Here is a 21,275-nt window from a genome sequence, read left to right on the forward strand (position 1 = left end):
ACCTTGTATCCCCGCACCCTCAAGATAAATAAATGGCTAAATTGAAATACTGAATACTGTAAGGCCTTGTTCATTCAATTATTTTTTTTCTCCAAGATTACCCTCTAGACCTTCATAATTAACTATTTAAACATACTCTTTCAGAAAAGCAATTTCTTAGCTGCTAAGAAGTCAGAGTGAGATGCAGAACCACGGCAAAACACATCTGGTGTTTGTTTCAAAGAAGGAGAGTTGCACAGGCGTTTTTGCAGAACAAAACAAAAGCTGTTTTGCTTAAGAAGGAAAGTTGCTGTGCTGGTCTAACACTTTCTTAACACATGTCAGAATAGGCTTCTGTGTATGTACACCACCTTTCCTACAGCTTGGATGGGTTATCATTTTGAAGCTTGTAGGGCCTGGAAATCTGAACACATCACTCAACTACATCTGACTGTACAACAGTTTGGAAATAGTGAGGAAATCTTGAGCAAACCCAATTTTAAGCTTCAGATTTTAAGCTCTTGAGCAGGAGCCTTCTTTGTTCTCTGTTTGCACAGTGCCTAGTTCAGCAGCATCCTGTCATGACTAGGGGTCCTAAGTTCTACAGCAATACAAATAATAAATAAAAAATAATAATACATAGTATATGATCAATAATACCTACTTTATACCCTGTTTTTCAAAGACACACTGCACCCCAGCAAATACTTGAAAAATATGGTAACAAAGTTACCAAAAGTTGCAAGACAAATGCAATTTGTTTGATGCAAATATTTAACCTTAAGGTTCAAGTGGCTGGGAAACTCATTAAGGGTATGGCTTCACCAGCACTGAAACAAACACAGACCAGAGAGATGTAACCAGTTCATGCACAGCCTTGGGAGTCTAGCAGAAACCGGGAGGAAACATTTGTGCAGAAGCCGAGGCAGTGAATCCATGAACAGCTTCTCATCTCCACCATCTATTTTCAGGCTAAAAGGGACTACATATGGAAAGAGAATTCCAGCGGGGATTTTTGTGTTGGCCTTTTCATTTGGAAAAACAAATAAAAGGGAACAGATAAGGTAGACAAACTGTAATGAAACATTTCATAGATCCCCTATGGCTATCTCATTTTTCCCAAATGACTGCTGCATGAAATTCAGAAATTAAAGACTGGGATTTGAGAACAAAATTATAAATTCAAAAGGAGACATTTAAAAGAGCATTTCCTAAGGGTTTCATTCTTTCCCCACTCTGCAGCCAGGAGAGCAAAAATACAATCCAAAAGAGGAGAGAAGAAGTCAGAGGGGATTAGAAAGTCCGGTCTTTCAGCCTGTCTCCCGTTTTGCTAATGTTTACAGTAGGTTATTTAAGAAGCAGTAGATGTTCTGATAGAAAGCAGGCAGCAGCAAACACAGGCATCATCTCCTCCTCCCAGCGAGGTCTGTGCAATCTCAGTCTCTTGCTCCGGGAAGGAGAGGTTTTCCTTCCCACACTTGTTACTGCCTTCCAGTGCGGGAGAGGGGAGAAGCGTCTGCCAGGACTGGGGTCTGGCATTTCGGAGGCTCCCCTCCCTCCACTGGGCTAAAAGGAACTCAAGTATTCCAGTGCAACCTCGTATACAAATTTATACTGTTCCTGAAAGAGAGAACAGAAATCAGTGACATCAGGATACGGGTAAATTCTTCAGAGCCTCATTCTACAAGCTGCCAAAAATGCCTCCTCCCTCTTTCTTATACCGTTTGGCAGGACCGGGCAAGCATTAGTTGTATTTCTATGTGATCCTGAACAAGCGTTACTAAGAGATGGTATTGTCAATGAAAGAGAAAAACACTCAGAGAGTCAGCCACAGTATGGACTATTCATTATTTGCTTCATGTCCTCACTGCTTTTGAGGAAAGAATTCAGTGCAATCGATCGAGATGATTGAATTCAGGACAGTTTAATCTCTTCGGTGGCAGGGAGCAAGGCCTGGGGTTCGGACTGTTCTCCCTTCCCGGTTTCAAGGCATGTCACAGCATTAAGCACCGGGCTGTACGCATGCATAGGAGGACAAATCCCACTCCCTCCTCATGGCCATGGAGACAGCTACTTGGGTTTTAACCTCCTGGAGGTAGCTAGGTGTGGGAGACATTGTTCATCACGTTGCCAGGGCAGCTGTTCCCTCTCTGCTCAAGGAGAGAAGCAATGGGACCAGAGGATTCATTGCACGTGCTAAAATGGGACTGGTTTTAATTCTGATGGCTTTACATTATGATTGTTTCTATTCATACTGAGCTAAGCCATAGAATTTTTCTACCCATCCTAAAATTCCCCCTGCGTATGCTGGGTAGGGTAAGGAGCAGGAAAAAAAAGCTTACCAGTGACTCCACCATGTTGGATTTGTTGTTCCGTAACGTTTTCACTATGTGGAACACATCAATGATATTTTGCTGTTGAATCATTTCACACACGCTGCAGATGGCACAGAAGGTGCCACTGCGTCCCCCGCCGTTCCTGGGCGCAGAAGAAAAGAGGCAACACATGAAGCCAGGCAAGGCCGAGGGAACGGAGGAAAGCACTGCCTACACAACAGCTCACACGCCACATACACTAAGAAAGGTCTGTAACGTAAGGACTGGTTAAGGCCATTCAAGTGTTTGTGGAAGCGGAGACCTGCATGGCAGGAGACGGGTGGAAGGGCTAAGCCGATCCCCAGCAGCAGTGGGCAGGGAAGCCCCAGGGACTGCAGCGCTGCTCCTCACTGCTCTGGGGCTCACAGCAGCCCCGTGGTGGGAGCCGGACACGTGGCAGTGCTGCTTCGGCCGTGTCTGGGCTCCAATCGTGAGACCTACCTACACAACAGAAAGCAGCAGAGCTTTTTCAGCTACTCCTCACCGCAATCAGTAAAATCTCTGGGCCAGGATGCTATAATGTAGCACAATATTCAACTTGAAGTGTATTACAAATGTAATTTAACTTCATTTTCCCCAGCTTAAGCCTGGCAAACCACCAAATTTCCAGATCCATAATTGGTGATCTTCAGACAGCATTTCGTGAGGTTACAGACATTTTCCAGTCCTACTTACAGGCAGTGGACAACGGTGCGTCCGTCTCTCCCATCGTACTGTTCCTGCCACTTCTCCAACCTTCGGACCACCTTCAGGAGGGAGCGTTTGGAAGGAGGGGTGTCCCTGTATGCTGGCCAGCCAATGTACTGCAGGTGCTGAACTATGCGATATCCATCCTGGGGCTAAAACAAAGAGCATTTCAAGATGCTAAATGGAACGGGGCAGGAAGCAGAGAGACAGGGTAAAGCAGGGGGCACAGGTTACATGGCATCTTCTCCTCTGAATCTGATATCATCAATGATAACATCCTCCACTCTGAATACCTGATATAGCGGGGAAACAAGGATTTTTCGGTAATCTGGATAACAATGATGACCTCAGATATTACAGAGCCAGGCAGAAACTAGGTGCTTAGGATCCCTTGTTTTGTTTTCAGTAGAGAATAAAGTCTCATCAAACCGTACGAATAGACCAAATCCTGGTAGCCTGTGCTGGAGGTTAGTTGTGCCATAAGAACTAAAGGCAAAGAAGTCCCTCAAAAAATCTCCGGGACTGTGGCAGGAAAGGATCCTCATAAAGATTTTAGCAGCAGCCATTGGTGTTGAACACAGATGGGTGCAGAGCTGCAAGTTCACAGCCTCCACCCTGCCAGCCACGCATTTACGGGCCAGCTTCATCCTGAGGGTCACAGAGCCTTACTCTTATCAGCTATATGACTTCCAGGCTGTCCCTGGTTCAGAGGCAGTTGGCCTGGCATACAGGAAGGTGAACATCTAACTGTTTTATCAATTCGTGTAGTTGGACCACAAGGTTCACTCTGCAATGCCATCGCTGAATCGCTGCACAGACTCTGACCACACAATCAGAGATTGATGTGTTAAACAGCATGGAAATGTAATTTGTGGAGCCTGTTTCAACTTCTGATTAGAAAAAATGAAAAAGGAACAAAAAAGGAGACATAATCAATCTGGGAAACAACCAATGAGAGAAAAATCCTCTACTGAAACCCCTCCCTGCAGCCCTGAAGTTGCACTGCCAGGGTCCAGTGTGCAGATAAACTTTGTTTCTATCATTTCAGCTGTCCTGGGGCTGAGGGATACAGACGAAGAGTTGCTTACAGAAGTGGCAGTTGCTTATTTATAGGAAAAACAGTGGCAAACGGGAATCCCAGTCTAGCCAGCAGACATTGCATCTGTCTTCAGAGACACCGCATAGTAGTTGACAGATGGAGAGCTGCTGATGCTATCCCAGTTTATTTCCTACGATACTGATGGTTTTATATTGGCTACTAAGTGATTAATTGTTCTTAAATATACATAGAAAATTGCATTCCATTTAAATACAGATTTTCAGCTCATATCATCCACTTTCTAATTTCAGCCAAGAGCCTTTTACCAATACAGACTGATGCAATTAAATGTTAATTAAAGGAAATAGCTACTAAATTCTGCAGTGGAATTTTGTTCCTAGGTGAGAGATTCAGCATCTCTAAACCATAAGTCTTGCTTCTGCCTCTTCCTCATGCTAAAACATATTTTTGAGAATAAATAGGGAAACGGGTATTTCACTGATCTTACCCTGGCCATGTTGCAGATCCGGAATAACCGGTTGATGATGTCTTCATCAATGTCTGCTGAAACAAACTCTACTTGAATTGGGCCATAACAACAGGATGTCTTCTCCGGCCAGTACTGCATGCAGAGCTGGAGAAAACACCAAAACAAACAGAAAGCACCTTAACTACTAACAAGGAAATGCATGTTCAGTCTTCTTTCCTTTCGAATTTATAACCAGCTCAAAATCCATAACCAATCTTGTATTACATGTATTTGCCCAGAGAAGACCTCCTTCTATCTCAGTAAAAGTTTTTTATATCATGAATATGAAGAAAAAAAGAAATATATTTTAGAAGCTTGACCCACACCCCACACCCCCCCCCTTTTTTTTTGTATGAACACAATTTGTAACTGATTGAATTCCAGGGTCTGAAGGTGCAGAAAAGGTGGCTGACAAATGAAGCTTCTGTAGGGGTATAGATTTAAAATGAACATTAAAAGATTAGTGTCTGTAGGTAAATTTAATAGGAACCACAGAGGTTTGGTGTTAATGAGGAAACAGTACCTGCACCAAGAAAATTAATCTTAATTCAGGCAAAGTGGAACTTCTTTTTTCTGTAAGATGAACTTTTTAGCTTTCTGACTCTACCAGTGAGCAGGGGAGGGAGAATGAGTTTGCTCTGAGAGCAACGAGAGCAACTCCAATTTCAGGGTGAACCACAACTGAATCTCTGAAGTTTGTGAAGCACGTTGGAAGTCTTTTTTCTTATGCTGATATTACTGAGTTGAAAGTACAAAAAAAATCCTATCCACACAAATTACAATCTAAGTATTTCAAATCCATCCGGAAATGGATCATGGCGAGAAAATATTTTTCCATGAGATCTCATTAGCAGTTTCTGCTGAGACTGTATTTCTGGTTTTTTCTTCCTATTTTCAAGTGTAATTTTTTAGAAGTTTTGAAACCCCCAGATGCTCATTTGAACTTGATCTCAAGCTTTTCAAGTTCAATCATTGCCAGTAATAACGTCAAGTGTGTGCATGCTACTGCATTAATTCTGTATTCCTGTTATTCCTTTGATCATACAGGATTGAAATTGGGTGGGATATTCATGCAATCTTATGCATCTTTGCCCTTGTTAGTTTTTCAAGATTAAGCAAGCCAGCCAAGACCACATAAGGAAGTCCTCCTTTGAAGGTTGTCTTTACTCTTCATTCAGACATTCAAGCAGCCTACAGATCCCTTCTCAAAGCATTTGTCCGATAGGCAAGGAGATTTGGGCTGAGCAGGTGCTTTAGGAAACAACCTCAAGGTGCATTGGAAAGAAGAAAAAGATTAAACCTTTCCTTAATATTAAAAATTTGCTTTTCATAGATGTGAATAGCCATCTACCCAAATGTATATGTATATACAGTACTTAAAATGGTCTGTTATGTTCTCTGACCTCCACATGGTCTTATTTGCACTTAATAGTGGATTAAAGACTCACTTACCCATTTATTTTAACTCTTTTCCTCTCTACAGTTCAGGCACAGCTGTTGTATCAGCAATTTTTGCATTTGTGTTCTACTCATGGAGATGAGTAACACAGCCTGCTCATGTACACAAATACGGTATCTGCAGGCAACTGTACGCTGACGGTTCTGTAGTGCTTGGGGTACAGCGCTTGGATTAGGCAATGACGAAGAGCTAGATAATTACAACATTGTCAAACAATGACAGTGCAAGCACAACATTGTTAAGTTTCCTTTTCAGAAGCCTCACTTTGAGAACTGGTATCAAACTGTCACACCTTGCCTTGAAAGCTCGTAAGATACAAACTTTAAAATCATCCTTAACTTCCAGTGCTAGCTGGGTGTTTTTGGCATTGGCTGCAGACTCGAGCTAGGTGACACTGTACTAGAATAACTGACAAAGTGATTTTACGTATTGCCAGATCTCCTTTTCTGAGCCTACAGCCTACCTCATAAAAACAGAACTTTGCTAGGGAAAAAACAAAGCAGGTAAAGTCTTGTGCAGAAAGATAATCACAAGAATAACACTGGCTGAAGCTGATAGGTTTGTGTTTTCCAAGAACGAAGCATGAGAAAGTGTGTAATTTCCAGAAAAAGCTGTGTTTCCCTTTGAAGTGTCAGAAAAAAAGGCAAAGATGAAATCCACCTCTGGAGTTGATGCCAAGATGCAGAATCAGGCTGGGTGAATCGGACAGGAGGCAGCAAATGCACAGAACCTCCAGTTCCTCGCACGGTGGTGGGACTCCGCGGGACACCAAGAGAGCCCACTTCTGAGCAGAGCTCTTACTGCGGCTGGAAATGAAATCCACCCCATAGCGTTCACCCTGAAGGGAGATCCCCTCAGCGAACGGGGTGATTGGTTTCTCCATTACCATCAAAAAAAGAGACCAATAATCTCACTGCCTTCGAGTGTGGTAAGATTTTGAAGACAGTGAAGAGACAAATGAAAAATTAATCCATGAAGTACCAACTACTTGAGGGCTCCTCTCCTCTTGTTTAACAAGTGCTGTAATGGGTGAATTAGCCATGCCAGATGTACTCTTCACACAAATTGCATGATTACGCCTTTTTGAAAGCTGTTATCTTCTGCCACTCATCAGCAAGGTGGCTGGAAACGCTAGTACAGGAGGAACTGCAGCGGCTCCTCCCCTGGCAAGCTCAACTCCTGAAAATAATGATGTGTTTAGCAGCCAAGAAACCAACTTGCACATGACACCGGAAAGAAAAAAAAAAATACACAGCACAACGTGCTTCTGCAGAATCTGCGCAAACCACACTTTTCAGTACTACAGAATTGCATTGGAAATCTCAGGCAAAAGATCCTTCGAATGATTTCAGCATCTCTCTTGGTTATATTCTTCTGGAAATGCCCCGTGAACAGGCAAGCATGAAGCATGCTTGGGCTGTGGTAGGGAACATTTCTCTGAACTAAAGGCAAAAATAAGAAAGGGAAGAAAGCAGGTTTGGGAGGAAGATTTAGGTCCACAAACCAACCGTATTTAGATATCTAATCCCTGTTAACTGCAGGAAGAATTAGCTGCCTTAGAAGGAGCCAAGCACGTGGACTTATCCTTCATTATACCCCAAAATATTACCTATTACTTCCTAGTTCCCCTTCATTTATTTATTGGGGTGGGGTGGGGGGGCAGAAGAAAATGGCAGCAGAAATGCTCTTAAAACCATCTGGACTTGAGAAGAAAGTTACATGACAGAAATGATGAAAAATGACTTACCTGTGCTGCATCCATCTCATTCAGCATCACAACAGAGGAGCAGTTATAATCAAACACCAGCCTCCAGAAGTCTGCTATGGTGTTGGGCAAAGGGTGTTGGGTTACAATAAAGGCAGCAGGTTGCTTGTGGCTCTAACAAAAGAATAAGATTAGTTAAAAAAAAATTCAATCAACTTTTATTCAAACGAATATTATACCCAGGAGGCTATGGCTAGGCAATCTGAGCCATTTAACCAGATTATACAAATCACATATCCTTCTCCTTGTTATCGCTCTGCAATGAATGAATGTCTCATAATGGGATTCTTTTGCTCCCAATGAAGACATTTCATTAAAGTGTCACAAGAGCAGAGATTACCCAAATCAATTATTTATATTTTGAGACTCAGCAAATAATATTAATTCGACTATTACTACTACTACTACCAGTAATATTAATAATTGGAAATAAAACAGCTGGAAGCAAATGCTATCCTTTTTGCTGCAATGGACTCCAGGAACTACAGCAGGGATTAGCCTCCCCGTCGGCTACTGCTCCCTGGTGATGTAGTGCTACAGAGGTGGCATGTTTGGATCCCAGCCATCCTTTAAGAGCTTGTGGGGCAATATTCAGAGCCTGCAACACTGGCATTTAATTTCTGATGCTATTCTTTTACCTCAAAAAAGCCCTCTGACCTCAATCTCCCTAACCACGAAGGGGAGGAACTGCGCTCCTAACCTCTGCAGGGCTGCGTGAATGAATGGTTGTGAGGCACTTTGAGATGAAAGGGTACAAGCTCAAAACTTTATCGCTTTCCAACCACGGCAGGCTTAGATGAGCCTCCAAGCTGCACAGTCCTTTGTGCTGTACATCTGTGAAGCAGACTTGAATCAAAAGGCACAGTATTTCTGGGTTACCAAGAAAAAAAAAAAAAAAAGTTAAGATTTTGGATTTAAAGTAAAGAAATAAATAAAACCCCGAAGTATTAAGATGGCAGTTGTGGGGGCTTGCCTCTTCTCCTCCATCTGAGTCAGATGTGGGTGGAAGTGCTGAGCAGACGATGCTGGGAGGGGGAGAAGGTGCTGTGCAGCTTCTGAGCGTGCATGGGCGAGGAGGGTGATGGGTCATGAAGTAGAGAGAAAGAAAAGGAAATGATTTCTTGGGAAATGATCAGTCTTGGAGTGGATTTTCGTATTTCTCCCTACTCTGTATTTCAAACCTAGGAGCACCAGTATGGGTCAAAAGCTATGTCGTACAAGACCAACGGAGGCGACAGAGTGGTAAATAAAATAGTGAATCTTATCTCTTAATTAGACTTAAGAACATCCTAATGTTTCTGCTATGTTTTTTCATTGTGCACCAACACAGCAGATTGCATAACTGGCTAAACTGTTGGCTGAAGGTAAGATGTGTTCGTGGGGTTTGCCATTAGGAGAAAAAAGAAACATGCCCACCTGTTTTCTTTGCTACAGGTGAGAAACCAGGCTCACAGTCCAATTTTAAAGGGAAGGTGACACAGAGATGTTAACTACTCGCGTAAGAGAATGTGTATAGGATCTTGGGGGAACGACGACGACAGGGACAGGACATGGGCTCATGCCTTTCTCCAAGCCCCATGCATTAAATACAAACCTATCACCACTTATGTATGGCTTGACTCAGAGATGAGCGTAAAGTCTCTTTGCCTAAGGATTATGTTCAATTGCTTTAGGGGAAGGTGAGGGACAGTATTTCACCTTTCTTCTTAACAAACCGTTTTGCAGATGCAAACGTGGCTTTCCAATGATTCTCATAGGAAAGATCCTAAGGTCTGTTTACTTGAAAGGGCCAGAGGCCATGAAGAGGAAAGGTCAGGAGTCTCGAAATCTGCTGGGGGAGAATTGCTCCCCTCTGTGGACAGCAGCAGCCCTTTGGCTGTATTCCCAAAAGGGGAATTAACTAAGGTCAATTTTGGTGAACACAGTCCAGAGCAGCCTGCCAGATTGCCTTCCTGGGACAATTCATGATTCCAAACCCAGGCTGTAATCCATTCCAGGTGTACCATCATCCCTTCCTGCTCTAGCACTTCTTCCATTATAGCTTTCACGCAATACACAGAGCAAGCTGCAAGTCAAATAAGATTTGGGGAGAAGTTTAAAAAAAGAGATAAACATGAGAAATCTGTAAATAAAATGATCAGCACTGGAACTGTGTTGTCAAGTATTCCCCAGCATGTGCCTGTCTTCACATAATGAAAGAACTAATGATAGTTCAAGGCAATATGGGATGGATGATCTCTTATAAGCGTCCATGCTCAGCACAGGACTGCAGACATGAAGCTACTGGAAAAGAAAGAATTTGCAAGGTCTGTCCTCCATAGGGATGCCTATGAAAATGTGGAATTATGGCTGTTCCCCTCTCCGATTTTTTTTTTATAAAAGCTGCTGATTCCTCTATGGAAGGATAAAGGAGAGCCAGGGAACATCATAGTGGCTAAATTTCAATGACAGGTGAAAAACTCCTTTCCTACAAAAAATTTTAATTAGCAGGAATTTTGTGGGGAAGGATACAAGTATTAGCAAAGTGCTTGGAGGTAATGAGGGCTGAAATGTGCAAACACATTCCCAGTCCCTAAGAAACTAGAGAAGAATTGATTGTGCTTCTGCAGATTTGCCAAAGCACAAAACACACTTTAAAGAAAAAAAAAAAAAGTTTCCTTAGGCATATTTGCACTGAAAACATCACAGTCTTTCTGAAAAAAATCTAAAATTAATTCTATGACCATTTGACTTAACCTTTTAAATGCAGTAGTATCACTGTTCCCCAAAGACTGAAAGAACAGACAAAATTAAAAAAGACCAACCCCAACATCGCTGGGGAAAAAATGATGACATTTCACCCTGGATCATATTTACACCTACTCCAACTGCAATAATTAGCAGCTTTAAAGACATCTCTGTCCAAAGGCAGTTAGGCACCACAGCAAAAAGAGACCATCAACATAATTCACCCATACAAATGTCCTGTGCTGTGGGATTCTAGCCTATAAACAAAGCAAGGGAAAATGCCTTCAGACAGATTCACATCAGCTTAACTCCTGTCCTTCAGCCTTAAAGTACTTTGCACATCTGATCCCTGTACTCCCATATTCTTAACTGCATAAACTCAAATAAATCACTCGCTCCACACTGCAAACTATTCTTTTCAAAGAGCTGATCTGGTAGCTCCTGGCGAACATTTCTCTTCCAAGTTATACGACAACCAGTGTATGGGAAGAGTTGTCCCACCACTTGTCCATCTGCCTAAGATAAATCCTCAGACTGCACGCTCATGAACTTCATTGTCAAAAATTTTCCACCAATGTGAGGCAGAACTACAACGGTATTGTGATAATCATAGTCTAGGTGACACACTTCTCTGTGCCTTTGACCAGTTAGGAGATGTCAGACCCAGAAACTACAGGTAATAAAAGGTTTTCTGCTTTGGATCCCTTTCTCCCAGAAAAGTATCCTGGGAACAAATAAACTCGATGCAGACTGGGATGAACGGGGACAGCGCAGTGCTGCTTACATCCATGAGTGCAGCATTGATGTAGTTACTGGATTCACCATCCACGGAGATGAGGAAAGGCAGGCACCGGTCCAAGGGCAACACATCCATGCAGCGGTTCTTGTCATGGTTCCTTGGCAAAAGACCGATGCTGCAATCTTCTGGCCGAACACGCGGTGTCACAATATTGAGAGTCTGTGAAGGAGGGAAGGAAGAAAGGAAAGACAGACAGACAGAAGCAGGCTGAGTGTCTTTGAATTTACTTCCAAGAAGGATGCCATCTGCACAAGACATTTATTTTAAAGGTACTTAGACTAGCAGACCTTTGCGATCCCAGAGAATGAAAAAGAAGGAGCACTGAGGAGCTTGTTGCTGTTATAATACATTGCATTTTGCACATCGTCCTGAGGTGCTCTTCTGAACACCATAAGCTCCAGCATCAATTGAGGGCACTACGCACCTTCCAACAATTTCCAGCTCTAAAATCCCACAGCAGTTAGATACCACTTCTGTTCTTTCCTAGAGGTTGGAAATAGCTGTCACAGGTACAAGCTGCCGCTTTGACCCAGTCACGGAATGAAACCTCCTCGTGTTTCTACCATCCCTAGGGTGGAAGCATGCATCCTTCTCCCTCTTCAAGTGGACCCTGTGCAGAAGTACCCTGAGTATTGACCTGGCTCACCTAGCAGGTCAGACTGGGTTCAAATCCTCTGGTGATTCCTCAGTCAAACTATTGATTTATCTTAACGATGCATATAAAAACCTAAGAGAAAATGTTGGGCTTTTTTTTAACAGGAAAGTCTATTTGTTTCACATATTATTTAGATTGCTACTTTCCTTTTGGAGTGACACATAGGATGCTTCACTTACAGTCATACCTTATCTCTGGGGTCTTGCTGTCAGTCTTTTACCGTTATCTGTCTTTCCCACAGCTTGACAGACTGTATTTCTTTAAATCTAATTTTTTGTGTTATCCATTGCGGAGGCCTCCTGACAAACCAGTCCAGGTTGGTCAGCGGGGATCAAAAGTAGCAAATCAAAGTAAATGCATCTTAACACTGTTGCTTAAGTCATGGTAGACCAGTGGCTATCTGATGTCATTCTACTTTCATTTGTCATGTGTCCTCTTCCTGAGAAAAGCCCATGCAGTCATACAGTGAATTCCTTTGCAGCCATCAGAGGAACACAAAATATTTAGGGGCCAAAAATTCTCACAAAGAGCTTGACTTCTGCCACAGAGAGGTTATGAATGGAGAAAAGCGGAGGGTCAAACAATCCAAGATCAAGCAACATGTCAAAGTATAGAATCTGAGATAATATAGTTGCTCTAAATTACGCAGGTTCTACATAAAAGTCCCTTTGTCTAGAGATGGAAAGCAGGTAGTCTGGCTGGGGAAACAACATGAAAGCTCAGATCTGACAGTGCAGATAATTAGGCAGGTGACTTGTTAGCGATCTACCCCTGTCCATTCTATGTCCTTCCCCTCTCTCCCTTGCTTTTGTACTTACTCAGATTACAAAAACTCTCCAGAACGACGTTTTGCATGTTCAGACAACATGTAGTGCATGAGAAATCCATTCAGCCTTACCTGAGGGCCAGTGGGACCGAAATAATACAAACTGCACCAACAGATCTACAGTTAGATCAACTGGTTCATAAAGATTGTAGCAAAAGATACCATCTTTTGCATTAAATCCAGACAATTAGGGCTGAAGAATGCTCTGAGCCAAAATCCTGTAAAAACAGATTCTACAACTAGACAGAGAACGAACCTCTTATGCAAAGTACAGTGGAACAGTTCCTTCCCACAGGAGTTGCCAGCCCCTGGCAGCTCAAAAGAACAAGCACACAGGCGACAAATCTCATCCCATATCATGACAAAATAAGCCCAGCAAGCGGTGACTTTTTTTTTTAATAGCATAACAGCATTTGATGAAGTCAGGCTTTGGCTCCTTCATGCCAAGCATCCAGAACCAGAAACACTTTTACAGATCTGATATCACTTGATAAAACCAGATCTTTTTTTAATTGAACTGTCATCAGTTGGAATCCACATTCTTTATCTCACTATACCAACCCTGATGACTCTCTGTAAAGTTTCAGATAAAAACCACACATTCTCCCTTTGTGTACAGAGGGAGGAAAAGAGGCATCTGACAGGCTAGGGCTCCCAAAAGACATTCTCCTGCTGCAAAAAATACTTTGCTGGGAAAAGGGGGGAAAACACGTTTCCTACAATTAAAGGAATCTCCACCTTTTTAACGCTAAGAAGAACGGCCTCTTAACAAATAGCAGAGGTCTCTCTCTCTTTCCTGTTAAACCCACCTTCCCCCAGATTGTCCACAATATTGTGTTTTTTCCATACATCAGTGTTGGCTGAAAATCCTAAAGGGATTTACAGATATATGGGGAGTAAGACTGGAAAGCTTAGTTCACTGTTCTGCAGGGTGAGTTCCCTACTGCGCAAGAGGCACAACTGCACAGGGCTCGTGGCTCGTGTGTCCCAAGCCCATTTATTAGGGTGGGATAAGCAATGGCGATAGCAAAAGGTGGAGGGGTCCCCATTTCATTGCTTGCCCCAGGCAAACCGCGCTGCTCTAGCCCTTGTGAGATTTACTACATGTCATTTCAGTTGCCACCACCAGGTACTTGGCAAAACACACATAGTGAACTGAGGAATTCAGTTAATTGAAAATTAGTATAGAGACAGTAACGCTCGCTGAGCTCACTTTCTCCTTCGTATGGAAGGGCATCAACAAGTTGATTGTCAAGACTTGGAAGCAGCATATGAGCCACGCGAACAGATAATAAGGGACCTTGAGGCATAAATGTTTCTGCATAAATTACAGAAGAAAAAGAACAACAGAATATTTGTTGAAATGAGAAGTACAACATTATGTGTGAAAATTAGTACCCTTGCTCTACTGAAGCGATGGGGAAATTTTTTCCTTGCCAAAGGCTGAAAAGTCCATGCTCAAAAACAAATCTCTGCCTGATCCAGTAGTAAAACAACAAAAATCAGCTGAAATCAGACCTTGGCTCAGTCTCCCCCTTCTCTGCTCTGTTGGAAATCGTAAAATAACACACAGAAATTGATTAAATACCTTCAATACACCAACTGCAATGACTGAGATATATGAAATTACCTGAAACTCATCTTTTATCTGGCTGGAATTGGTCTGTGGATCTAGTCTGCTGATGTTGTAATATACGGATCTGAACTCACAAACTGGAATGGCCGTGTTGCCACAGAGACATGCCTCCAAAATGGCATCATGGACAAATACATACTGCTCCTGCAGAGGGGAGGGGATAAGATATTAAAATCATATTTTCAATACAAATAATGAAATATCACGCTTTTTTTTTTTGTCTTAAATCATGCCCGATATGCATATTTGGCTCTGTTTCATGTGGAGACAAATTACACAGTGTGCTATGTGACAGCTTTGTGAACATATTTCATCCATCATTGAATGTGAGGTCTCATGTATTCATTTCAAATTTACAAGTAAAATGGGAAGTCACCACTCTCAGGAACGGTGGGACAAAATGGGGGTGGGCTGAGGAGGAAATCGGCGTGTAAAGGTTTTGTGTTCACAATCAGGAAGCAATGGCGAGGAATGGATTATGCTTTGGACCTATGATAACACCAGAGAAACAACTGGAGTAACAGGTCAGCTCCATCTGTCTCTTCAAAACCCCTGGACTCTTGGTATTCCAGGTAAAGTTCTTTCCCTGAACTAAATATGAGAAATCCAAGGAAGTTAAAAGCCCTTCTCTGTTCCAGGCTATTGTCCTGTCCCTCAGGAGGGGAAGGCATTGAAGCACATAAATAAAACTTGTGCAGCAGGATAAGAGTTCCATAGAAGTTTGTGCAGCTGTTAGACGCCACGTGATGGAGCAGCTTGCTTAATCAGCACCCAAAGCTTGAATCAAGGATGTTTCATTTGTTTAGCTTGCAACTGATATAAACTAGGTACTATTGGAGTCTGCAGTATACCTATGAATGAGCCATGAGAGGATTCAGGAGCTAGCTTTTTTCTACTATGAGAATAAAATTAATCAGCAATGCTAAGACCTAAACTTCAAGGTTTGCCCTCCTGTCTTCGAGGCCCGGAGTAGCTGCCAGTGAATGTGGTTCGGTGCACATCTGGACACATTTAGCCACCAAAAGTTCTGTATAATCACATCACAGAGCAAGCAAGTGTTGACTTAACGAATTGCTGGGCTCCTGTTGAGCGGAGAAGCTGGCAGAAAAGCAGTACATCGTAAGAGGAGACCTGCTGGCACCTACCTCCGTCTGCACCAAATTGACCCTTTGGGATCGCAGCTCTCGCACACAGTTAAATATATCCACCACGCCTTCATTCTCTGCCATGTCAAGCATGATGTCGATGGCAATAAAGCACCCTGTTCTCCCGGCCCCAGCACTAAAAAAAGAAAAAACCATGAGGATCTGCATGATCAAGGGACCATGGAGAGCAGGGCTCTATGGAGGAGAAAATGACTGCATCACAGATACAGCTGTCTTCTCTTGGAAGCTGCTCCCCTCTCCCTATTGGGCTGATTTTTGCGTGTAGCTAGATTAGTTTAGGATTTAAGAGAATAAGGTGAAATAATATTTCTTGAAAGGGAAATGGACCCAGGTAAGCAGGAAAAAAAGCTTTGTGTTCTTCAACATCAACAAAAAAATTACTCTATGAAAATAATCATTATGATTTTACAGGTCGGTTCACCTGCACAGCTCTCATCATACAGGATGTGGGAGATCAGCCTCCAGGTTGCAAATAGACACGATTCCAGAAATTTTCTTCCATGGGACTCTTTAAAAGGCATGCACACTCAAGTGGGCATGATAGAAAGGGGCTCAGTCCTCCACCTCAAACATTTCTTTTTCCTTTTTAATCCGAAGGAGTTTGGGTCCCAAGGAGGGTGATTTCAAGTTGTGGATTATAAAATTATAGAGAAAGGAGCTCGAGGCTACTCAAAACCTTCAGTTTAGAGCCCCCCGCTGCTTGCGAGAATTGGACCATCTCCTGCAAAACTGTGTTGTCATTGTGTCCTCCTTCCCTCCTGGGAAATCATCCAAGCTGTTTAGGTGTGAAGGATAGAGAGAGGAGAACGTCTCTTCGCATTACTCCGAAGGAAGAAGGAAAACGCAGCTCAAATCAGGGAAACTTCAGTTGCATGAAAACTCCAGCAGAGCCGAAAGCAATGAATGAAAGATATGAATGACCATAAATTGACCAGATTAATCAACTGCTGAATAGAGAGAAGATATTTTTCATTTGCAGAATTTTAATGAATAAGTGGCATTTCCTCTCCCTTTATCTCTCAGCTTTTCCGAATTTTAACAAATAGTTATAACATTTCTATATTTAGAGGATCCTGGCACTTCATAAATATCGTACAGTGATACTATCCAGCCAGGCATCAGTAGGGAGAATTTGGTAATTACCACTTAAAGCAAGTCATTAAAATTCAAAAGCAGATAAATAACGGAGAGGAAATGGCATTTATTCATTAAAATGTGAAGGATGAAAAATTTCTCCTTGCTTTCTTGGTGACAATGAATCAGGTTCAGACTCCTTCCAGGGCCAGACCCACGTCATGGCATCAAGGTAGCAAATTCAGGCCCTGAGCTCTGAATGAATTCCCTTCTGCCAGCTCCTCAGGCTTAGCTGTATTTTATTATAAAACTGATTCATTTCTTGCTAAGAAAACCCAACAAAACAAAACACCCCCCCAACCCCAAACTGTTTAAAACAGAGAAGATGGAATTGATTGTCCTTTCTAAAGTAGTTGTGGGATGCATTCTCTCTCTCTTCCTGATCACATAGCACGGCACTTAGAGGTAATTGCCTGTGGACTGATTAGAGGTGAGATTTTGGGATCGCCAGCTCTGCTCTCTAGCCTTGTGCTCCAGCCACGTCTCCTTTACAGGCCACGTGCTCTGAGCTACGGCCCGAGCACTGCAGAAGTAGCTGCTACAAACCCAAACTCTGTTTTTGCAGCAATGTCTTTCCTTGCATTTGAAGTTGTCTAACTCTGATGCCAGTCTGCGTGTGCGTGCCTGCTCTCCCACCACCAGCAGCACGCCTGATCACACCTCAGACTGTTAGTTCTTCGTGTCAGGGACACTCTCCTACATATTCATATAGTGCCTTGCACAGTAGGGCTTTAAGCTCAGTTGGAAGAGAACAGTGCAGAAGAGCCCTCACCAGTAACAGCAGCAGCCGGGGAGTTAGCAAGCACATGATTCAACAGTCTGAATTTTCACAGCTGTAAACCAAGCAGCGAGGTTTCCTCAGCCATTCCCCTTTTATTTACTAGCTGGAAGGCACTGGGCAGGTTTTCAGTCTGACATTCCCAGTCCAGCTCCTGGGCTTTGAGGCGGCCAAGATGCACAACGGCTGGCACCCAGGCCCAGGAAGACAGACCAACGTTTCGGACAAGACTATTGATGCTGGCACAAAGCTGAACTGCAGTGCATGTGGGTAAAGAAAAGCAAAGTTGCTTTGAAATTCCCTGTCGGCAGCCCTGTCTTTTTGTAGGCATTGTCCCTTCTGCCACGTGAGGTTGGTTGTAGATAACGACTGGAATGGCTGTCCCAGATATTTACTGTTTTCCCAGCTCTGCTATGAGTGTCTAAGAGTAGAGGGCACCAGAGAGTCTTCTACACTCAAATGGCCCTCTCTAACCTATTTATATCATCTCCAGTTCATGCCAGCTAAGCTCCAGAGCTGCCACTTTAGAAAAGAAAACCAAATTCCACTTTGTTTCCCCATGAGGCCCACAAATTATACTCTTAACCAAGCAAAATGTCGTTGATTATTGCCGGACGAGAAGGAAAAAGGAAAAAAGCTGAAAAAGCTGATGGAAGAAAGGCTCAAAGAGCTCGCATACCTGCAGTGCACAACAATGGGTCCTGCTTCTGGGGGATTGAGAAACTTCACTTGACGAACGAAGCCCAGGAGGCCTGTGGCATAGCAAGGAACCCCGTGGTCTGGCCAGCTGGTGAAGTGGAACTGCCGAATCTCTCGGATCTCATGGTAGCCTTTCTGAGGAGACAACACAGCCTCTATTTTTTTTCCATCAGACTGCAATCAGCATATTGTGATCACTGCTCCTTTCCCGCACACAGAGGGCTGAACAAGCATTTAGCTCTCATTATACGCAGGAATGTGTCCTGCACTGCTTTTCACTCCAAGGGATTTCGAGCTGAACTCTGAGTACAAATGAAGTGGGTAACATACAACTGAGGACTATGAAGGTGAATGCCAGCTCCCAATTCAAACTTGTTGTCTTAGAGTTCAAACCCAGCTGATTACGAACTTTACAGGGTGACTTCAGTCCCAGCATACCATGGCTGCACTTATCCAGCCTCCTTCGGTGTTATTGCCACAAACTGCCAAGAAGTCACTCTTAAATCCTTTTTGAGGCATTGAAATAACAGCCTGGGGAATGAACACCTACAGAGTGGTCATGCCCCAGGCAACGGTAGATTTTCTGCCATCTCCTGCCAAAAAATCTCAGTCTGAGATTACAGCTGGTGGTAAAAAGGGCAGAAACTGGTACCCAGACCCATCACTCAGCCTTTCTGGTGAGACCAAGTCATTGGTACATGAAAACTGACACCACTTGTATATGCCCTGCAAAGGGTAACACAGACGGTCAGTTAGCTGTGACATTTTATTGTACAGGAAATGTAGGTGGAATCCAGCAGCAGGTCCTCTAACCTGTCAGATTTTGGCATTAGCATTTCTTACCAAGTTTGTCAGTGATTTAATGAAATATGGAGCTGATCTATTAGAAAACTGGAACCATATTCCCAGTGTGGCTGAAGTTCATTTAGCAGGAATTTTTGAAAAGCTTTAAAACCACTTACTGAGTGTTTGGAGAGTAATTTGGACAGACCTGGAATACTCTGACACTTAGACTTCCAATTTCTAATTACACGTAACAAAAATCTTGCCTTTTATTATATTTTTATTTCTGTTGAAAGGGGACCCTACCTGGCATCCATTTTAACTGATACCTTTTTTCATCTGTAATTTGCCACTGTGAAACACGACAGTTATTATTCCTGGCATACCGTCAGCTACCTGCTGGCTTTTGGATGCATTTAAACTTCATGCACTGTCGATTCTACTTTTGTGGCTACACAGAATCATAGAATTGTTTAGGTTGGAAAAGACCTTTAAGATAATCAAGTCCAACCATTAACCCAGCACTGCCAAGTCCACCACTACACCACGTCCCTAAGCTGTTCATAAATGAACGTCATCTACACATCCTTTAAATACCTCCAGGGATGGTGACTCAACCACTTCCCTGGGCAGCCTGTTCCAGTGCTTGACAACCCTTTCAGTGAAGAGATTTTTTCCTAATATCCAATCTAAACCTCCCCTGGTGCAACTTGAGGCCGTTTCCTCTCGTCCTATGGCTTGTTACTTGGGAGAAGAGACCAGCACCCACCTCGCTATAACCTCCTTTCAGGCAGTTGTAGAGAGCGATGAGGTCTCCCCTGAGTCTCATTTTCTCCAGACTAAACAACCCCAGTTCCCTCAGCCGCTCCCCATCAGCCTTGTGCTCCAGACCCTTCACCAGCTTCGTTGCCCTTCTCTGGACACGCTCCAGCCCCTCAATGTCTCTCTTGTAGTGAGGGGCCAAGATGTTCATTTAAAATAATTTGTCCAAAATTGGAATCTCTTCCAAAAATTTAGGTTTCTGAAGTGAAACCTGTCCAAATAGTAACAGCTCCCATCTCCAAGAGCATTGTGGATATGTTTTCCAGAGTTCACATTTTTGAACACAAATTAAGTGTTGTATCGAACTTTCAGCTGATTGAGTATTTCCTTACCTTTTGCACAGTAAAAGTGCGTATGACATACTCTGCCAATGGTTCTGTCTCAATTAAAGTGACTTTAATATCTCCATAGACCTCTGTGTCATCTGGCCAGTATCGAACACACTTTACCTGAGGGGAAAAAAGAAAATATTGCGAGGAACTAGCTGAAGTTGAGTCAGAGCTGACCTACATTTTACTCCACTTTCAAGCTGAAGCCAACGCAAATTGGGCTTTCTTCTCATGTACAGACCTTGTCAAAATTAACTGTATAAATTAGATCAAAATTCCTTTACCGTATATAGAAACCACAGGGAGGATTTTTTTCAGTTTCCTCTTTTGTGAATACAAATGAAAAGGATGCATTTGGCTCTTCTTCTTTAAGATAGTCTTCCTTAAATTTCCATACATGCCCTGACTGTATATGAGGTTTACAGAATACCTGGCAGTCACTACCACCATCCTTTTTACAAAAATCTATGCTCTTGCTATTGCTACTGTAATTCTGAACTCTCTCTGTTTAGCCAAGAATTTCAGTTCAAAGGATTGTAAGATACTTGTTGATACATTAAATGTTTGACTCTAAGCTTTCCTTATCAGATGGGGACACAAATTTGACATTTTACCAGCTCTGACAGGCCTCAGCTAAGGCTCAGGAAAGAATTCTCCTGATCATGTAAACATATCCCCAGCTTAGCCACTTCTAGAAGCCATGTGCAAAACTAATAGCAGAGATTGAAGCCAAGGCTGTGAAGCTCTAGAAGGGATATCTGAGCTAACAAAGGCTATCAAGTTATTAAATGCTTTAGCATGAAAGAGTGGAACAGCACCTAAAAGCTGAAGCAATTAGCTACTGCGAAGCAGGCTCCATGTTCCAGTTCCAGTCATAATTGGAAGGGGTTTTATAAATATTAAATATGATTAATGTAGGTTTGTTGTTGTTGGGTTTTGGTTTTTTGTTGGTTTTTTTTTTTTTACACAGAGGCATTAATTTCAAACTGAAGTGTCAGTAGAAGGTACAACAGAATAAATAACAATAAATGAACAGAACCAGCTGGCATTCAACCATGAGATCTAAAGGAAATCAAATGCAAAGCAGC

The 21,275-nt window shown here is 42.7% G+C and overlaps 1 protein-coding gene across 1 annotated transcript in view; it reads right to left on the reverse strand.

Moving 5' to 3' along the window:
* Positions 1 to 1,545: 1,545 nt before the first annotated feature.
* PTPRT (protein tyrosine phosphatase receptor type T) overlaps positions 1,546 to 21,275 on the reverse strand; it is a 464,744-nt gene continuing 445,014 nt past the window's right edge. The window contains exons 26-35 of the mRNA XM_072878971.1: positions 20,191 to 20,307; positions 18,234 to 18,388; positions 15,622 to 15,757; positions 14,471 to 14,620; positions 11,345 to 11,518; positions 7,816 to 7,947; positions 4,589 to 4,714; positions 3,030 to 3,193; positions 2,322 to 2,457; positions 1,546 to 1,599 (exon numbers count right to left, since the gene is read on the reverse strand). Coding sequence (XP_072735072.1) covers positions 1,546 to 1,599; positions 2,322 to 2,457; positions 3,030 to 3,193; positions 4,589 to 4,714; positions 7,816 to 7,947; positions 11,345 to 11,518; positions 14,471 to 14,620; positions 15,622 to 15,757; positions 18,234 to 18,388; positions 20,191 to 20,307 — 1,344 coding nt within the window. The remainder of the gene's footprint in view (positions 1,600 to 2,321; positions 2,458 to 3,029; positions 3,194 to 4,588; positions 4,715 to 7,815; positions 7,948 to 11,344; positions 11,519 to 14,470; positions 14,621 to 15,621; positions 15,758 to 18,233; positions 18,389 to 20,190; positions 20,308 to 21,275) is intronic.

The sequence above is a fragment of the Ciconia boyciana genome, chromosome 14, assembly GCF_034638445.1.
Source record: "Ciconia boyciana chromosome 14, ASM3463844v1, whole genome shotgun sequence".
NCBI lineage: Eukaryota > Metazoa > Chordata > Aves > Ciconiiformes > Ciconiidae > Ciconia > Ciconia boyciana.